Source organism: Gymnodraco acuticeps, unplaced genomic scaffold (genome assembly GCF_902827175.1).
Source record: "Gymnodraco acuticeps unplaced genomic scaffold, fGymAcu1.1, whole genome shotgun sequence".
NCBI classification, from domain to species: Eukaryota; Metazoa; Chordata; class Actinopteri; order Perciformes; family Bathydraconidae; genus Gymnodraco; species Gymnodraco acuticeps.
Genome location: NW_022991219.1, coordinates 4,224,361 through 4,245,216, shown reverse-complemented (window position 1 = coordinate 4,245,216; position 20,856 = coordinate 4,224,361). Strand labels below are relative to the sequence as shown.

At 41.9% G+C, this 20,856-nt stretch overlaps 1 protein-coding gene across 1 annotated transcript; it reads right to left on the bottom strand.

Annotated features, from left to right (window-relative positions):
- Window positions 1-679: 679 nt before the first annotated feature.
- On the bottom strand, window positions 680-20,796 carry nomo (nodal modulator). The gene is made up of 31 exons (XM_034239195.1): window positions 20,543-20,796; window positions 19,879-19,968; window positions 19,748-19,793; window positions 19,508-19,608; window positions 18,698-18,804; window positions 18,522-18,594; window positions 17,544-17,696; window positions 17,285-17,422; window positions 16,588-16,677; window positions 16,392-16,497; window positions 16,130-16,280; window positions 15,825-16,002; window positions 15,523-15,664; window positions 15,249-15,380; window positions 14,736-14,872; window positions 14,568-14,655; window positions 12,557-12,620; window positions 12,370-12,465; window positions 12,059-12,280; window positions 9,164-9,246; window positions 8,739-8,898; window positions 8,334-8,460; window positions 7,709-7,822; window positions 7,486-7,613; window positions 7,259-7,400; window positions 7,018-7,101; window positions 6,332-6,442; window positions 5,445-5,546; window positions 3,415-3,534; window positions 2,925-3,017; window positions 680-2,132 (listed from the first exon to the last, which is right to left on the bottom strand). The coding sequence occupies exons 1-31, from the start codon at window positions 20,696-20,698 to the stop codon at window positions 2,001-2,003; spliced, it is 3,666 nt and encodes a 1,221-aa protein (XP_034095086.1). The 5' UTR covers window positions 20,699-20,796; the 3' UTR covers window positions 680-2,000.
- Between the last annotated feature and the right edge of the window lie 60 nt (window positions 20,797-20,856).

Below are 20,856 nucleotides of genomic sequence, written 5' to 3'. Positions count from 1 at the left end.
GGGAAAAAACTTCCTTCTAGAGGGCATGTAACGGAGGTGATCTTTGGGGCCATAGATCTCGGCCTCCGTTACGAATTGTGTAGCTTTGTTGGTGGCGAAATGTATGTAGCGTGTGCATCTATTGATTGTGTGCACCTGGTCCTGGTGCCCTGTGTTGTCTCCTCCCTCCCCCCCCCCCCCACCTGTGTCTAATTGCTGATTAGGGTGAGTGTGTATTTAGGCTCTGTTTCCCTGTCTGTTAGGGGGCTGGTAGTGTGCGTGAGATCCTTGTGGTGGCTGGTGACTGTGTTCACGTGGGCAGCAGATTGAGGCTGTGTCATGTTTATGATGTAATAAATGCCCACACCAGGTTATATTTTTGGACGTTTTGCCTCTGCCTCCTTGCTTGGTCGGGCCGCTCAATTGTCAGCGTCACAGGGCACTTTGGGATTTTACCCTTTGCAGACCATTTACATGCACAAAAACCCATATAACACACTACAGGAAAGGGAAATCCCCAAGAAGTATAATTGGGCCCCTTAACTCAGAGGATATACAATTATTACAATGTTTTTGTCATGCCTTAAGGTACACTGCCCCCTAGAGGTAAACCAATAAAAGTCAATTTCACAACCTTCCATAACTTTATTCATTATCTCAACATTTTTTTACAGATTCTTCTCAAATATGACAAATAACCCCCCCCCCCCCCTTAATAAAGACTAATTGGAATATCTTTTAGTTAATAGTCAGTGGCCTTTTCATCTTTCAGGAACACAACTGAGAGCCGATGAATTCAATACAGAAGAATTATTGGGGACCATCATTTTCACAGTGCATTACAAAGCTCAGCGGTAAAACAAGGAGCTTATGATATTCTGTCGTAGCTCTCTACGGTATGTGGATGTCAGTCTTCTTGAAATTAAGGAAGCTCTAAAAAAAAAAAAAAAACACTTCATTTGAAAAAACAAACACTTCTGAGAGGCATTCCCCAGCACACAAACTAAGTAATCATTCACATCTGATTAGACATTATGTTAATAAATTAATCAACTATCTGTTATAGCGCCCTACCAACCCACCCACCCACAGAAAAAAACAAGATTCTCTATTCAAACCCAAATTTCCAGCATCTATCGACCACCGCTTTCCTGAGCTGAAACGGACAAAAAGTCGACCTTGCGTCACGCTAAACAACATATAAGAGGTGGAGTGCATGGCAGTAACTCGTGTTTTCTTTTTTAAATATATATAACATGACTGACAATGGTATGAAGCTTGTCCACGTCTTTGGCTGTCTTTTGATGATAGTTAACAGTTACACAATCCCATGTTTGTGATGGAATTATTTAAGTCGATTGAGTTTATTGACAACGGGGTCAAATAAGGGTCAATAAGCATAATTAGAGTAAATTAAATTTGAAAATGAATACAAGGGTTTATTTCTAGATGTAGATCTCACAATCATTTCACAAGCTCTAAATTATAATGACCTTTTTTGTCCTATAAAAAGGTAATATTAAAGTGGACAGTTTAAATATCCTCTTTGTCACCGCAGTGTGTAAATACCCCTGTGTTTCATCTGAATTGACCCACACGCTGATAGGTGACACACGTGACCATCCCTGGTGTCCTAAACTCTGTTAAGACTGATATCAAAAGCATTCAAGTGCTTCAAAACATAAGCAAATGATTTTCGTTGACCTAGATAAATTACAAAGGTATAAAAATGGCTCATATTCTATCACAAATATTAACAATTTTCTTTAGACAATGAGTGCTGTGGAAACAATGGAGGAAAACAACCTGTAAAACTTCAGTCCAGTGAATCTGATGCGCGTCGAGTGGTTTGTGTTGGTCTTCACACAGGGTCAAATCACATCTTTAGCGCACCCAATATTTCTCTAGCATCCTGGGGCATTTATCTTGTGAACTGGGATCAACTGGGAGCCAACCCTACGTAAACAAGTGGAATATTTAGTGGGCAAAGATGTGGTCTGAGGTGAGCCGTGGTTGGGTCCTTATGTGCGCCGGGCCTTCTGTCTCTTGGCCTGACGTTTGGCTTCGTCCAGAGCAGCGTTGTCCGCGCTGACCTGGGACATGCTCCTCACTCCCTGGATACGGTTCACCAGCTGTAGCAGGAGGGGGATTACCTGCAACAGGAGAGCAAAACATGTTCTTACTTGAAAAATGTAAAACGCACAGTAAGTATTTTTTTGTAATGCAGTCTTCTGGTTAGGATGACTTCAGTTTATCGTTCAGGTTTTCTACCGGAAGCCGTATTGTTCGCAGAGGTCTCCTCTCCAAAACAAACAGACTCAGCTTTTGAATATGGTAAAACATATGAATAAAGCAGTGTCAACTTAGAAATCAGTGTTTCTCCCATGCGGTTTGGTGGACTACGAATGTTTGGTAAGCTTGTTTTTCTGAAAACTTAAGATCAAGATGATTGAAATATGTTATCATGTTAAATTGTATTGTTAAGAAAGACCAAGCACATTGTCTCTGGAGTTGAAGTATGGGTTACATTTTTTATCGTATACCTCAATATCAGTATTGCGACAATAGGGTTGACAATTGGTGCTTTCATACATTTATAAAACAAAAATCATTTGATTGTAGACCGAGGAATATCGACTATAAAACCACAAAGCGATATATGAGTTATATGGCCCCGCCCTAATGCAGGAGGAGGCAGGGGCGGACTGGCCATCTGTAGAATCTGGAGAATCACAGAACGGCCGGTCGTCAAGGGCCGTTGACGGCCGGCTCGGTTTTCTGACAGCCGGCACCGTCTTTAATTTTTTATGTCTTTAAACAGCATCATGGAAGTTGCGCTGACAAGCGACAGGTCCACTGTTTCCCCGCAGCGAGGCTCCCCCCTCCGCCCTGTTAACAGTTCACTAGCACCCTGCCCCTGGGAGGAGGTGAAGAGGAATAAGTACCTTCTCGTGGTTGTATGCTGCCAACAGGAGCAGCAGGGTGAGGGGCAAAGCGATGTACGAGCCCTGGGCTATATCCTGGTCAGGCACTTTACGCTGTGGGGAAGCACAAACACACAATCTGAGATGAGACAACTACAAGAGAAACTGTGACACCATATAAGGGTCGACGAAGGAGAAAACTAATTAAATGAAGGGGAGGAGGGGGAATATTCTGAGTAAAAGCTTGGAATAAAGTTGGTTATTCAAATCTCTGAAAGTAAAGTTGTTTTTTACAAGAAGGAACAACATATATTTGTTATTCATCTCCAAAAAAACTTGTCTTTTATGATTAATGAATCTTATCCCTAAATTGTTAAGTATTTTCTCTGAATATTACCCCCCAGGACTATATCTCACTACTAGTCAGGTATCCGGTAGTTAAAAACTGGATATTTTTACACAACAAAAAACCCTCGTTTAAATATTCTGCAAGTTAAAAATATCTCCTTACAGTGGGGTTGAAGGTGAGTGTGATGTGCTTGTGGTAACCATTGGAGGTGAAGGTGACCTGAGGCAGAGTGAAGTCAAACTGGAAGCGGGACAGCGTGGAGTGCAGTATCAGCACGTAGCTCTGTGGAGGAGGAGAGAGGAGACTTTGTAACAAACAATAACAACAACAGCAGCAGCATGTCCTCGGTCTATTCAGTTCAGACAAATATACAAACATGTCAACATTAAGAAGACTTAGAAGACTTAAGAAAAATCGGATTTGAGGTTTTAGCACCATAAAACGATCTTGAAAATGTTCATGATTAGATCCAGGGTATATGCAGGAATCCTGAAGTCAAATTGAATACCCTTTAAGACCTTTTTTAAGACCCTTTCCATACATTTTAAGACCTCATCGCAACTTCGAGTTCTAACCGGTTACATTGGCGACACACTTTACCTCACATTTACTATATTGATTGTAAGATAGCACAACTAAACAGAGTGCAGACAGACTACTGAAGCCTCCTCTCCACATGAACTTCAACCTCTCTGTGAAGGTCAGGTTTAATGCAGTATGCTGCTTTGTTGCTTCTGTACTCTGTGCTCTTTCATTCCAGTAAAACTCCTCAGAAACCATTAGAAACCAGTATTTGACCAATAAACAAAACAATTGACAAAACTTTGAACTATGAAATATATTAAACTTTGGTGAGCTTCAGCGGGGTAATGCCATATCGGAGCTCCCTCACAAATACCCAGGGGTTAAATTGGGCTGGGGCTGTCCGGGGCTAAGCCCGGCACATAGGACGATGCTCTGACGTCATCACCCTCACACATTTGTCATATGTTTACAAAAAACGATATATATGTTAAGACTTTTCTCGTTCTTAATATAGACTATATTTAGGGTCGATATGTGTTGACCTTACTTTAAAATAGCAGATCTCTGTGACCGGATATAGTTTGGCTTAGACCCCGGCCCCACGAGGACGCATACAGTAAAACGCAAAAAGTCTTCCGTTCACACGCATTCGATTCATTAACGTGTCCGTTCACACTAGACCGCTGGAAATGCTGGAAACGCTGTAGTACATATGCCAGGCCTGTAAGTGGCGCTGCTGCCGCCACAAAATACACCAAAAGCAGCGAAGAAGACCCCGGATCATGGTTGTCATGGTTGCCCTTCTGTTTATTCTCCGCGGTGGATGGTGTGTTCTCCTGCTGTATATCTCTCAGGTAGTCCACCAGCAGATAAACCCCCCCCCACAGAGCGGAGCAAGGCAACGAAACTTAAAATAAGAAGCAGCATTTTATGGCACGCTATGCATGGGGCCACCTTGAGGGGGTTTCCCGACATGTTGTTTCAGTAAATTAAAGGGTGTTTCATGTTGTCGTTGCTGTGGACCTTCTTAATACCTTGGAAAATGCCGTTTAATACTTTTTAATAGCCTTAATTTTCGCTAAATAGATTTATCAACTTTTAATACTTTTTAAGACCCCGCGGACACCCTGAGATCGTTTTTCAATATAGTTATTCTTGAAGCCAACACTGTTGCAGTTGTATAACCATGCGTTAATACATTCGGAGTCACAACCCCTGTGAGATGACTGGTTTGACTATCAGAATTTGATCATTTTGCTCCAATAAGGTTTTGAATAGTCTATGAGAGGAGCACTGTTAAATGTATCCCCAATCCAATTAGCATAGGGCTAACTGGAAGTAAGCCGACTAGGTTGGCTGAAGTCTCTTCTTTGGATTTGGCAGAATTGACGATTCTGCTAAATTATGAAATAATTTTGGCCAACAGAAAGTGTTACACATTCATTGTTTTTTGTCTTCTTTATATTGTATTCATTTACCCTGTATGCTAAATGTTTGCACCCCGATGCTGCATAACTAAGTGCCCCACTAGGGACAAATTAAGTTATTTGTTTTTTCAGGGTTCAGTCCTAAGAAGAATAATATTAAAACTGTAAATTAAGCACTGTAATGTACTACAAACATTGATCCTGCCCTAATTTGACCTAAGAGCAGAAACACAAGCATACCTCTCCATCTCTGTCCAGCGGAGGGAAGTTGAAGAAGAGGGACTGTCCCAGAGAGATGCTGTTGATCGGGTTGTCCATGTTGTCACTCTTGTAAAGCTTCACCTGGATAAAGAGAATGGGGGTAAAAAAGAAAAACGTCAAGAACTGTAACTGCACATTCCTGCCGTATGAGCCTTGGAGGGGAGTTGCCGATATGTTCAATAAAAATTACCAAAATGCATTAGCCGCTTTCACACCAAGTACTTTGCCGTACTTAGTGCCCAGCACTTAGTGCCCAGCACTTAGTACCCCCATGGAACTAAAGAGCACCGGAATAAGTTCCCTGAGGGAAGATTATGCAAATGAAGCCGCTGACGTCACTTCTTCTTCTTCTGCTTTGGGTTTACTGGCAGGCCGCAAACCACTTCACGGCGTATACTGCCACCCGAAGTCCCCGACCGGAAGTCACCGGAGTTGGGGACTGGCTTCAGTAGAAGTTGCTGGGAGTCCCAGCAGCTTCTACTGAAGCCTTCGGAGTAAATCGTCTCCACCGTTCCAATGTTTTTTTTGTGTTGCCATAAGTTATTCTCTCTCTGTTGGTGCGCGGGGCTAATGCTAATAATGCTAAAGCCAGGAAATACAATGGCGGCTTCACAAAACTTTTCAGAGTTTTACAGGGCGTGGTTTGTAATTCGCCCAGCCAATAGAAATTGGTACTTTTTTCTCCCCAGGAGAGTACCACCTCTCGAGCAGGCACTACAAATGGGGGTAAAAGTTCTCTGAACTAAGTTCTCTTTTTGGTGTGAACGCAAAATTCCAGGCACTGTCGGAACTAAACGGGAAAAAGTACAGGTAAAAGTACTCCGGTGTGAAAGCGCCTATTGGGAATATAAGCCCAGCAGTCCTACCGATAGTGTTGCGAGGTGTTCAGGGGACGTGTGGACGTTTCCACTGAGGTCAAACTGATTGATTTGTCTGAAGGCGATGATGTTGACTCCTTCAATGTCATTGCTGCCGACCTGAGGGGGAAACAGAGCTTAGATCAGATACAACCTTAGAAAATGACAAATGTTAACTGTGGATAAAACTTTGCACAAGTCACAAGGTTTGATAATAATAGAGAATTAAATGGAACTAAGGCATTTCCTGGCTTGCCAGAGCGATTACGGAGCCTGAACTTCTGACAAACTAAAATTATAAAGAGAGGTTTAAACTTGCAGCGGGTTTACTGCAAGAAACACAAAAATAAAGCCCCATGTTTTCCACTCAGTTTAAAGTACAACTAATCCAAAAAAATTCAGTTTATTTCAACTACCCTAAAGCCGTCAGTTATTGCAAGAACACAAAACATTATTTTTCCATGAATCAGTGATTCTAAACATTTAAAAACGTACAAAAAAACTATTTGCAGCTGTTAATGAGCTCCTGAACATCACCAATGACCCATTATTGTATCCTGACCAGATTATTTCTACTGTGTACCTTGGGATGGTAAATACAAATGATTGCTGCAGTGCTCACATTTCTTTGTTGTTAAATCTGGGAGTATTACAAACAGTTGTGCTTCCAAGCCTTTAACACGTTAGCCTCTCACCTCTACTGCTCTGTATTGTGGTAAGGCCCTCTCTATGTGGTCGTTGCCTTCAGCTCGCAGCTGAATGAGATATTTGCAACCCGGCTGAAAGAAAAAAAACATTATAGTTAGAACAATAGCGTCTGTACAGCATTTCAGACATTAAATCAGTCAGTTATACCTGCTCAAATGGGGCATACACATTGTGTTAACAAGATTAGCTCACTTTTTGAGAACCTAAGTGTGTTCATTTCGTACTCACCAGCAGACCCCTGAGTCTGAAGCGCCCCTCTTGATCGGTGACGGTGTCCTCGCTGTAGATGCTACAGTCTGCCTGTCCCACCGCCTCCACGGCAACGTCCCTCTCTGCGTCCCCGCTCAGAGACTGCACGGCTCCGTAGCAGCTGAGGACGTATAAACACTCATCAGACTTATGCTGTGGACATGTTAGGCCCCTATTATAAACAGCATCGAGGCACATGTGCATACCTGTAAGCGGTCTTGATGCCAGTGATATCGATACTGAGGTTCTGACCCTCCTCCACTGCGATCATCTGAGACGCCGGCTCAAAGCGGAACTCCTTCATCATGGGCTTGAAGTAGTACTGACCGGGACTCTGAGGAGAGGGAAGCAGAAAAATAAACACATTAGATTGAGATCCCGTCAACTAGCAGACTGTGAGAGCAGATTAACACACTGCTGGATCCCTACCAGGTTATTGAAGGTGAGCAGGCCGGTGTCCTGAGTCAGCAGGTTGGAGCGAAACTGTCCCCCACTCAGAGACAGGAGGACACCTGAAAGGGGAATACCGTCCTCTGATCTGATCTGCAGCACAGAGGGAAGGAGAGGACAGGTTATAGATCTCACGTCAATTAACTAACTCATCGATTTCTTCAGCACTTTATATTTATACCATATGAGTTTAAATGAATGATAGAAATTGGACATTTTTGGAATTCTAGAAGTTTTAGATGTGGTTGACCTAGTCTTAAAAACCAATACATCGGTTCAAAGTCAATGCCAAATTTGTCGTAACTGGTAGGTACAGTTTTTTTTTTCTCAGCATCCTACCGTAGGTAACTAATGGTTTTCCATTGACACGGTAAAATCCCAAAAGAAAATAAGCCAATTACAAAGGACAACAAAATCTTTTATTTAAGCTTACAGATGATGTTACAGCAATACAAAAATAGATATTAGAGAGGGAATTACAGCCTGTTGAACCTCCTAACAAAAGAATAACAATATTCAAACGTATCTAAAGAGTGTATGTTGAAGTACATTGGATTCACTGTCGTCTTTACAATTGTGAAATATAAATACAATTAAAATGTACCTTGAAGGTGACTCCAGCCAGAGCGAACGCCTTGAAGTCTCCCACGGTCCCCTCCACAGGACTCAGGACGAAGCCTTCTTTGCTGGCACTGATGTCGTACTGCCGGTCGCTGTGGAGCGGACCCACACTGAGGAGAGAGGGGAGCACAGCGCTGGTTAGGACTGCAGGCCTAGGATATATTCTATAAGGTCACAATACTTCAAGGCCATCGATGCCACTTAGTTTACGGACATAACTGATACTCTTTTATTAGCCATGATTTTGTACTGGTTTTTTCTCGTTTCATTATTTTTTTTACCCGCTATTGAACTTTAGCTGTAACACTGTACATTTCCCCGCAGTGGGACTAATAAAGGATTTCTGATTAAGGTTGAACAGTAGTAATGCATCGTTTGGTTCTCAGACCTGTATGCTCCCATCTCATTGGTGCCCACAGTAATGAGCGGTGCAGCGGCTCCTCTCTCAGTGATGGAGATCTCCACACCCTGCAGCTCTGGAGACACTTTGCCCGCCAGGAAGAGCCCGGCTCGCCCTGCGATGTCCACCAGACGACCCGGACACGACTCTGTGGAGGGAGAGGAAGTCCCATTTAGGTATTACAGAATTTGGGATGTTATTCATCGGTTTTCCAACTGATGAGTTACAGTTAAAGTAACTTTAAGTACTTAAGAAGCAGCTACATACAGACACATATAGACAGTGGATTCACATTGTGTGTGTGTGTGTGTGTGTGTGTGTGTGTGTGTGTGTGTGTGTGTGTGTGTGTGTGTGTGTGTGTGTGTGTGTGTGTGTGTGTGTGTGTGTGTGTGTGTGTGTGTGTGTGTCCTTACCTCCGGTAATGGTGGCCTCTACCTCTGGAGGATAGAACAGCAGTTCCTTGGATGAGGGAGTCACTGTGATCTTTTCTCCAGCCCTGCACAGATCAACAGAATATATAAACTCACTGCATCAACGCTTCACATTAGATTCCTGCCTGACCAATCGCAATAGCTCATGTGCCATCTACTATTTGCCAGAATACGAAGAGTGGTGCATAGATTACGTATTAACCCCAAAGTTAGCATTGCAAGGGCTCCCTCGACAAAAAGCAATGGGATTTTCCATTAACTTTTGGAGTGTTGCAAAAAATAAGATCTGTGGCAAACACACGTTTATGATACTTGCATGTTCCTTCAGCAGGATAATGTCCACATATTGATACAACTTTAATGATTTTTTAAGCGTAAATGAAATCTCAAGAAGTATAAAGCAAACATTAGCCTATAAAATATTCAAATGCTCAACGTTTTACTGTGATATCTTGTTTCAACAGTTACTTTGTTATTGTTTGTATTATTATTTGTATTCTATTTTATCCTTATTTTTGACCTTGTGTGAATCCTGTTTTTCACTCTGACCCTGTTGCTGCTATAAACGCCTGAACATCCCCACAGGTATAAATGAGGAGTTCTTTTCCAAAACGCTATAAACGCCAAATTGAAAAAAATTGAGTTTGTCGTGCCATTTTGCTGTGTACTGAACCTATTCACTGCTCTATCAACGTTTCATGCCAAATCGCTATATATCCTTGTTTAACATGTACGGCAAGATGCAGTTCCTTTCCAAACCGCGATAAACGCCGAACCTATTTTGAGCCTAAACGCGATATATCCTCTCTACCAATCAGAATTCGGTGAGCGTTCTATGCACTCCAACATGGCGGCGCCCTGAGTCGAGGTTTGTTTATGTTCATTCAGTCTTCGAAATATGTCTTTAAACTGTTGTAACACCTTTGATGGCCTGGATGAGCCAGTGAGACCTACATCTGGGGGTAGAAAACGTCGACTGGATAAAGAAAACCACAAAAAACAACAACAAAGGAAGGTTCGTCACTCGGGTGGCGCGTTAATACCGACTGTGGGATGTCAACACAAAGCTGCTGCGAAAGGTTTCTGTCAGGCCGAGAAGCTGTCACCAGACGACCTGATGATGAACTTCAAACATTTCTATGAAAAACCAAACAAGGTTGACCAGGACCGGGCTATACTTCATCTCCTGGACATCACGCAAGTGAAAAGGAAGCGTCCGAAAGTTCAAGACGTAAACAAACAAAAAGACCGGAACGTATCTGTAAAGTTCAATCTCCTGTGCAACAGTCACCCAGAGAAGGTTCCCGTTTGCAAGGCGACCTTCATTAAAGTGTTTGTTGAGTACAACTTTCGTTTCAGGCCTGCTAAGTGGCCTGCTGGCCTGAGGATTTTACGTTACGTGTATTGTTGTTGTTGTTAGCATCTGGTGCTAGCTAGCGGCGCTAATGGATATAATGAGCTGTCAACAAGGTGGAGAAGAGTCCTCTCCTGTCAGACTGAGAGACTGATAACTACAGCTCAGGTGAGGTAAAGGACTCTGAGTGTTTAGATAGTTAACTTAGTCTAAGTTATCTCAGTGGGTCTTAAACGGTTTGGTCACCATTTATGTAAACACATATTTCCATTTGAGGAGGAGTGATTAGTAAAATATGCATGAATAATAAAAAATAAAAACGTTAACTAGGTGAAAAAAGGTAAGATAAACTTTAAAAACTTGTTGAGAGCTAAAACTAGTCTTTGCTGCTGCCTCAAAGAGGAGCAGGGGGGAGAGGAGGGAGACAGGAGAGGCTGGTTCAGGAGCACAGACACACTCACAACTATAAATGAACCAAAAACAAATAAATAAACAAGTTTCAATGTTTTTTCATATTGGATATGGTATGTTATTGGTTATGGCCATGATTTTATGATTATTTAAATGTATACAGTTCTGTTTCATATGGGTGTAGTCTCTTTATTTCCCCCTCAAAATGCACCAGATTCATGCATTTAAGTCCAACATTTACACATTGTGTGTGTGTGTATGAATATCGTTATCATTACTTTTTACAGGTTCAACACTTTACTGAATGCCTTATTGAATGTATTACTGAATTAGTTGCCTATTGAATATCGTTATCATTACTATCATTACTTTTTACAGGTTCGGCACTGAATGACTATTGGCCTAAATGTGTTACTAAATTATTTGAATGTATTTTTAACATTGTTGTAATAGTGGTATTTGTATGTGTTATATATTGTTATAAATTGGACAATATTGAAATGTGAAATTGCAAATATTTATTTTATTTTACTATTTAGTTTATGTTACTATTTATTTTATTTGGGTTTTATTTATTTCATGTATTTGCACTTATTTGATTTATATTCATTTATAGTATGAGTCCCTTATCATATGTTGCATGTTCTCGTTTAAAAAAAAAAAAAGACATAAACCATCAATTAAAAAAAATGCATGGATTTATAGCGTTTTGAAAAAATAAAAAACTTTGATTTAATCAAAAATATTGTTGTTTGATTTAATAATCATTGTTCAATATGTTCAGACTGAGCCAACAAACCATTTTAACAGGATACATTTAATATTAACAAAATGTGTGAGTCTAGGTAAAAAATGTCATTTTACTGAAAACTATTAAAATGGATATATAGCGTTTTGGAAAAGAACTCCTCAAATATAGTTCCATCTTATCTTGTCTTAAACAAACTCCATCAGGGTTGTACGACTACTCGTCGACACAGGTGAGCTTAAAGCAGACTTGTTTTGGGAATGTTTAGTATTCTCATTTAGTCACTTGTTAGCATCCTCTGTATTTAGACACCGTTGACTTCAAGACTAGGGAATCCTAAGTGCTAACTCATAGCCAGCCTTACCTTGCCCAGTAGGAGAACTCGTAGTGGAAGGGGCCTGTCAGGTCGTCGGCCTTCTCTTGGATGGGGGGGCTGTCGTCCCTGGTCCCTCCCTCCTCCTCGGCGGCGCGGCGCTCTCTCTCCTGGCGCCGCAGCGTGATCTCCTGCAGCTGCTGCTCCAGCCGCTGCTCCTCCAGGCTGCGCAGGGGCCCCAGCACCAGGGCCGGCTCACTCTCAATAGACGATCTGAAAAGATGGAGAATAAAAAACATTTGTAAGAGGATGCGCAGCAGTAGCTTATATTAGCACACAGTGTAGCCATGCTGAGTCATTACTTGATAGTAACGGTGACGTCCAGGATCTTGTCGGTGGTGATGAGCCCGGTCATGTGATGGCGCACTGCAGTGAGGGTCAGGATGCTGGGGGCCGAGCTGTTGGACACAGGTTAACAACAGTCAATGTATTGTATTGCATAGAGGGAAAACACTGAAATAAATACATGGAAATCCTCTCCTTACTTACGTATCGTACGTGTAGAAGTCCTGCTCAAACTGATGGCAGGAGCGAGGGGTGACTTTGTAAACACCTGGAGAAACATGTTTAGTTGATTAATTACTTCAGTTTTTATTAATGCTGTCAAAATTATCACGTTAACGGAGGTAATTAATTTTTTGAATTAATTGCGTTCAAATATTTAACGCATGTGCAGAATGGCCCGCCCCATACATCCCACCAGTGGCAGCGCCAGGGTATGGCTGGGGTAGGCTACACCCATACCAAGAAATGGCTTAGCCCCACCATGAAAAATGATGTTAAAGTAAGCAAAATAAAGTCTGCCAACTCGCGCGGAGTAAATTGCACAGACAGCAGTTAGTAAGATTGATTTCAGTAGCCACTTGTCTGGAAATACCGAAGACCAGAAACGGTTTTGAAAACTTTTGTCACGTAGTGATCGTCTTCTCAATAGAACATGTTTGATAATGTCTTCTGGCCAATCAGAATCAAGATAACGGCGTGGTGTTGTTGCAGGAAGTCCCGACGGAGAATACTTTTGCTGTAGTACAGGTAACACATAACTGGTACGCAGGTTATGTGCGTAATCTGAAATGCGTACCGTCACTTGTGTCACAAAGCGCATTTGCGTACCGACGTACTTGTGAAGCTTTTCCAGAAGGCGGTTAGATCACCGGACGACAGAGTCGGTCTCCGTGTGCACAGACAGGGCTGCTGTTAACGTCGGTCTGTACAACGGAATTGTGCCAAAACTACACCAACCGGCTGCGGAGGGAGACTCTCCCCCCCTTCACTGGAGAACTGCGCTAAAACAGCTGATCACAACGTTCACACTCTGTGGTCACGAAGTACTCCACTAGCGCCCCCCCCCTCTGTCGACTTTCCTGAAGTACTCCCCCGTTGATAGAAATCAACACGTAATGAATTAAGACCCCACGGTTTGATGATTGATAGGTGTGTGGGCTGTCTTTCATTTTGACACACAATTTGTTTTAATAATAAACATACATATAGTATGTTAAATGGATATATCCGCCTTCTTTCATTTATCTTTCCATTCCCACAACAATATACATAAAGAAATGGCATATTTTGGACATAGTTCGAATGGTGATTAATCATGATTAATTAATTTTTAAGCTGTGATTAATCTGATTAAAAATTGTTTATCGTTTGACAGCCCTAGTTTTTATTAAGGTAAGCGTGACACAGACCCTTTTGGTTCCAAACACTTTACTCTAACGATACACAAGGGATATTTCTCCTTTCTAGATATGCCAATTCCTGCTATGTTAAAGTGGACCTATCATGCTATTTTTAGGCAATAGCATAGGTCTCAGATATATAAAAATATATAAAAAACAAATATATAAAAAACATAAGAAGTGTTCACAGATCACCCATTCTAGCCATGCCTCATATCCCTCCATTTCAAAAGTGCTGATTTTGGGTATAAAGTTTAAGAAAAAGTAAAAAAGGAGGGGGCTGAGCTCATGCGGGACCCGGCAGCCACTGTCAAACTAAATGCTGCCGTAATGAAACGCCATATCATGGATTATCAAGGATTCTCTCTGAAACAGTATGGAGCTCAAAGGCTTTCTCTCTTGCCGGTTATACCACAAGGTGAGTTCCTTTTCATTTCCTGCTTCTTCACACACATGCTCTCCAGTACAGGTTAGCTCTGAGTGTTAGCGATGCTAATGTGAACACCGACCATATTACGTCCAAAACAGTCGGGCATTGTTTCTGATAGCAACGTTTCTGATAGGGCCGTGGGTGTAAAGCCAGCCTACATTTCAGATATTACGTCATATCGGACGCAAATCTGGATCAGCTCCGTTGTAGCCCCGTTTTTAAAGATTTGGGTACGGAGGAAAAGAGAGAGGGTTTTATTTTCTGACGCTGCGTGAGTTCCCCGAGACACCGGGGACACATCTTTATGTATAAAAGACATCAAAAAGTGCATTTTGCATGATAGGTCCCCTTTAAGCTAATGAGCGGTCAGGGGAAAGAACCTCACCTGGCTTTGAGAGACAGAAGCGGTTGACTCCTTTAGAGAGGTTGTACACGCCGACGTTTTCGGGTTTGCTGCCATCTTGGAAGAACTCCTGTGCAGAAAAACAGATATAATTAGAATAATTGTGGAGGTGTCACCATCTGATACACACATCACGTACTGATTACTGACCAGAGTGATAGCATGGGAGAGGGAGCAGCGCAGGATGTAGCCAATCTGTCTGAACTCAACCCCCACTACGTCCGAGTCCAGCACCTCCACCTCCACGGACTTATGCTTCCAGCACCACTCCTCGTGAGTAATACTCACTGAAAGGAGGAGAACGAAAAATAATCAACACATAGAATAAAAGTAACAGAGAGACATGTTTGATGAAAGGATTTAAAGGTGCAAATCTGCTCCAAATAAATAGAGGCTTGCATTTAGCATTTTATATTTCCTGCTAGGCTATACATATGCTGAATTCAACTGCTAACGAAAGCTTCTACCAGAGCTACTCATTGATTGAAGTGACACAATATTTGTATTTCACATTAAAATAAACATAGAAATTATTTTACTTTCATCTTCTGCATGAATGAATGAGGGCTGCACAATATATGTAAAAAAAAAAAAAACTGACACGAGCACATTTGTTTGGTACAATATAATGAAATATGTAAAAATACTGAATCGAGTCCTGACCTTTGTATTTCCCTGGTAAAACGTCCTCAAAGGAGAAGCTGAGGATGTCGTTGCTGCCGGACAGAGCCACCGTCCGCCTCTCTCCCTGCCGACTCACTGGCTGCAGAGTCACAGAGAGGTCATCGCAGGACGCTACAGATCAACCAGGGGAGACAGGAGACGGGAAAATATGAACAAACAACCCCATAAATATTTAAGTGGGACGGGAGCCACTAAGACAAAGCCAGCACGTATAATAGAATTACAAATTCAGTGTATATTACCAAGCCTTTACCTAGACAGTAGACTTTCCCAGAGACAGAAGCCATGAACTGGGTGAAGAGTAGGTCTGTGAGGGGCCGGTCCACAAGGGAGACCTCCAGGGCCCGAGGCTGCAGAGCAAGCCCTGCCTTCACCTCCGCCTCGGGGAGAGACACCTGCAAGATAACAGAGTTACCATACTGCTACATAGGCACTGAAATCAATTATATCGCTAGGATACACCTCAAAAGACAAACATTAGATATCTTAGAATCAAGTGTTTGAGGTTAGCTTTGTGTCGATTTAGTCAGGGACTAGTTGCTGCGAGAGTCTTACATGGACACTGTAGTCTCCAGGTTTGGCCTGAAAGCAGAAGGCCCCTTGGGGGTCTGAGTCCACGGTCTTGCTCGAGGCTTTGTCTTGGCCCTGCTGAGTCAAGGTGACCTTGTAGCGGCCCTGCTGCTTCATGCCCTCAGGCAGGCGGCTGACGGAGATCTGGCCACACACACTGAACCTGTGGGAACAACATCAGAGGTCAGATCGAGCTAGGAAGAGCGCTGAAGCTGATATTTTTGATATTTCAGAACATGTGTAGTGTAGCTATTTAACATCATTGTTTACAGCGGACAGGCCATGCGTACCCTGCAGTGATGATGTCAGGAAGCTGGGGTGTGTTGGGGGCGATCTTCACTGTGATTGGCTCGAAGAACATGAGCTCCTTGGTGACACGGATGGTGTAGGTACCAGCCGTCATGTTCTCCAGGCGGAAAGAGCCTTCCTCCTTGCTGAGGACTGAGGGACACAAGAGCGAAAGACGTAAAGTGAGAACAACGAAATGCACAAATGGAGCACTTCCACAGTTGGATGTTTTATTTATTTCTTTTTGGGAGTTTCTTTGTTTACCTTTGATCTGGTTGTTGAGGGACACAGTGGCATCAGGGACGCCCTCCCCCCCATCACTGTTGAGAACTCGGCCCGTCACAGAGAAGCCCATGACCCGGAAGATTGGCTGCAACAGAAACAGTAAGGCATAAAACATATTCATACTCACAAGATAATGACGGTTATATCTATATGTAGATATATTTTCACTCTTTACCTCCAGTTTCAAACTGTTGTGTTCCACTTTGAAATTCATCCTGGAAGGAGCGACATCAAACGTGATCCTTTCTCCTCTGTAGAAGGGCACCTTAAAAATATGATTTGCAGAATTTAGAAGCAGAAATCAGAGAAAGGCATTACCATTTCCAATACAGTTTGCAATGTCCTGAAATAAACCCCAATAATGATACTCTTTATGGTGGCCCTTTATGTATTGCATAATATGTATTATAAATAAAGTGATTCACTTTCCATTATGTAGTTTTAGTAGTTTCACAGCCCTTCAAAATTCTCAGTGGGTGTGTTCAAGTGCACTGTAACATTTCTGACAGAGTAGCTGCAAAAAAGGTTTGTTGTAGTATTAACAGTACTTGTCGGAGTGAAATCATGTAGGGGACATACGTACAAACGTATTTATTTTCAGTGCTTGTAAAACAAGACAACAGTTATTTTCACTGAGCTGCCTAAGTCGAAAAGCCATTCAGGTCTGGCTCTTCTCCTATGTCTACATTTTGAATACCTCTAAAGAGGCAAACCTTAACGCTAAATTTTAAGGAGGACCTCAGTTTAAAAAAAAAGAAAAGGCCCTGATACAGAGGTAATGACTTATATCCAACAATTGTAGTAATTTAAAAAACGTTTTAACCTTATAAAAATGTATTAGAGACATATTAGGCCTTTTTCACAAAGCTCACCACGGTGTACTCGCCGCTGGCCAGCGAGAGGAAGACGAAGGTTCCATCTTCCCTGGAGAGAGCGCTGCACAGGTAGAGCAGCGAGCTGTCCCCAGGATCTGCCCCCTCCACTGGGGATGTGTTACAGCCGCCGACGTCCTGAAATCACACATAGATATGATGCAATCTTACCTCGTTGTGCCGTTTTAAATCCAACCAAAACGTCCATAACATTCCAGAGTCACAGCTGCTCACTGTTTAAAAATGTGAAATGGTTTACCTCTTTCTTGACTGTGGCCGAGTACAGGAGGAAGGTGACCTCTTTCATGGGCTCTCCATCACTGCGGACCTCCCCCGAGACGTCGTAGCCTCCAACCACCAGATTCTCGGCAGCGGGGGCGTTGGCATTGGAGACCACCACTGAGGTGGCGCTCTGTTCAAATAAAACAAATACAAAAATCAGCATGAGAGTTACAGTAAGGGTCTGAATAATGGCGACTACGGCTGTGCGTGTGCGTCATTAGTTATAAACCTGCTGCACTGACAGGGAACCTAATCTGCTGAGCAAAAGGTGATTAATGAAGTATTACATACAGAACTAAAGAGAGCTGATGTGTTCTTCACTGGGAAGGGCCCTACTTTGGTACCCAGTGGCGTTTTAGCACAGTATTTGTCTATTTCCTAAGATGTTATTACTGATGTTTATGGAGTGGCTACATGCTAGCATAGCCATGATCTTTCTGAACTTTAGTCAGACAACAAGAATTTGTAAAGGTTTCATACACTTCCTCAAATCCGCTTGTTATCGTACAGATCTGAATACATCAATTCAAGACTTTTTTTTTAATGTTATTTTGGAATCCTTTTGATCCATTATTTTCGGACAATGACAGGAGGAGGACTTTGTGCCCGATTTATTTTTGCAGACATTTGTCTTTTCATATAGCCAAAATCTGATGCAAGTTGCACAAGGAAAATATTGTAATAAACATATTTGAGTCCAAAAAGCTACTTTAACTTCTTCTGAATTATATGATCATACAATATTAGAGGTTTATGGGGAAGTTGGCTAGCCTATCACTCCACAAATCTACTGCATTGACCATCATTTTGACTGTCTGTGTCGAGTAAATTAAGAACATATGAATTCAAAAGCTTCTAAAAATTGCCATGGGAGACATCACACATGACACATTTGTGTTCTATTCAGTCCATGCTGTTAATAGGGCCATATGAAATCTGAAGTGAGTGTACAAACCTGCTCCAGAGTCCAAGAAGGATGGGAAGCCGTGATGTCATAATTTCCAGGGAGTACTTTTAAAAAGGTGTACCTGGGTAAGGAAGGAAACAAAATGAAATGGCAAACAATGTAAGAGGGATCAGTTTAGTGATATGAAAATAAAAAATAAAACATAAAAAGGTGAGAGTACTTACTTTCCTCCAGGCTTTGTGATGACGCTCTGGAGTTTCTCCTCTGTTCCCACTCGGGTGAGTTTCACTTCTACTCCAGCAGGACCCAGGGGATGGCCTTTACTGAGAACCTGAAGAGAGAGATGCTTTATGCTCTGAATTCATTCCTACAACTGATAATACTCACAAAAAAAACCTGGTTAATTGATTTTCAACTTGTTATTTATGGTGGCTTCTTTGTGCATATTTATGAAAGGAAGGTGGGCTTAGCAATTGATCGAATTTCGATTAGCGTTAAGACTTCCAGCATTATACAGAGACAAGATAATCGACATGAAGTGATCAGTGTGCGCATTCCGTTGTGCAATGAAGCTATCATTTTGTCTTGTGTTATTATTAATCCAGCGCACCTCTTTCCTTTACAGAGGCTTCTCTTAGAAAGAGGGTCTGAATCAATGTGTTTATGATGTAATTGTTGAAACTCTTCATACATCTGGGCTCTTGATTTACCCTCAAAGTGCACCAGATTGTTGCTTCTATTTGTAAAATGTTTATTTTTTAAATGCATGTTTTGTGTAAAAACAAGATCTCCAAACTGTACAAAAATAACTGAGATTAGCAAATTGCAACAAAAAAAAAAGCAGTGCAGCCAGCCATGCAGAACTAAACAAAGAGTGTTGGATGTGTGAGGGGCTAATTCCAAGCACTTCTATAATTGTTCTTAAACACCAGTCAGAATTGTAGGTGTTAACCTTTATTTTCATGCAGATAAGCTTTCATAGTCAAGAGAAAATTATTCTGATATACAGACAGGAAATCCTTCAACATGCTCACCGTTCCTGAGACCGAGAAGCCAGTGAAGACAAAGTTGATGTCTTCCTCTTTTGTACAAATGTCACTCACTCCATCCACATGGAGGTCGACACTGGTGGGCTCTGGTGAGAGTTAAAACCCAAGAAGAAAAGTTAATAATGGACAAAAATACATTGAAATGAGAAAATAAATATTGCAAAGAATCTAGACATTTCCTGGAGTACAAATACATGAATAATATGTTTCGAGCTGTGAGTTTACCGAAGCTCCATCCAAGAGGAGGCTCGATCTTTAAAACAAAGTCCCCCTATGTGAAAGAAACAAGTGTAAAGATTATAATTATCATTGGTAAATAAAATACATAAAATGCTCAAATGTAATGAATATCCTACCTTGTCATACAGGGGGATCATAAAGTAGCCATTGATTGGAGCACAGTCCGTTTGATATTTCAGGGATCCTTGTTTGGTGTACAGTTTAATCTGTGTATGAAAGAAGACATCATTAAATAGTCTAGTATATTTTAACAAATAAATGCCTTAAATACAACTTCGAATGGGAAATTGGTTAATTCATTTGTATCAGCTGTCATTCGCAAACAGACCAGCATATCTGGGATTAAATTAATTTCACCAATTAGGCGAATGGCTAATCCAATGGAGCCTGTTAATGAGCAGGGATTAGGAATAGTGGCTAGCAACTCCTTGTGCACAGACAAACAGGTATTTTTAAAGTTTATGAGTGAGAATTTTAACACAAATAAACTGTAATAGGGCTAATGTATCAATGCTAACATAGTTTTGCAGTCAACCGCAACTGCGTAGAGAAAACATCCGAATTAGCAGACCAGCATAGCTGCCAAAATGAAAATGTTCCCTTTAATTTATTTTAGTAAGCAACAGAGATACAACTTTTACAAAAAGTAGATTGAAGTTGTGTTCATTTCATACATTCAAACACATCTCTGGTTCCGCCTAACCTTTAGCCTACTACGATAAACCAGCTAACGGTTAGCTAGCCGCTAGGTAGCTACTATCGGAAGGCTTGCACTCTCACCTCGATCAGAGAGTAATTGATCTCCACATCGGATTTCACAAATCCCCCGCATGCCACCACTATGTCATCAGAAGAAACTGTCAAAAACTGGGAATAGGTGATACATAATAACACCCAAATGGCTCCCACGTCTGCCCGGATCGTAATTCTCAACATTTTCGGCTAACTGATCTCTCGATGAACCAACCAACCAAGCAACAGCACGCTGCCTCCGGTTCCGTACCAGCTGAGCTGCTGTCAGAGGCGGAGCGCAGCGCCCCGAGCAGCGGCCTCTGTTGGCCGGAGATTGTATAACAGGCCAAAGAAAGAAAAGT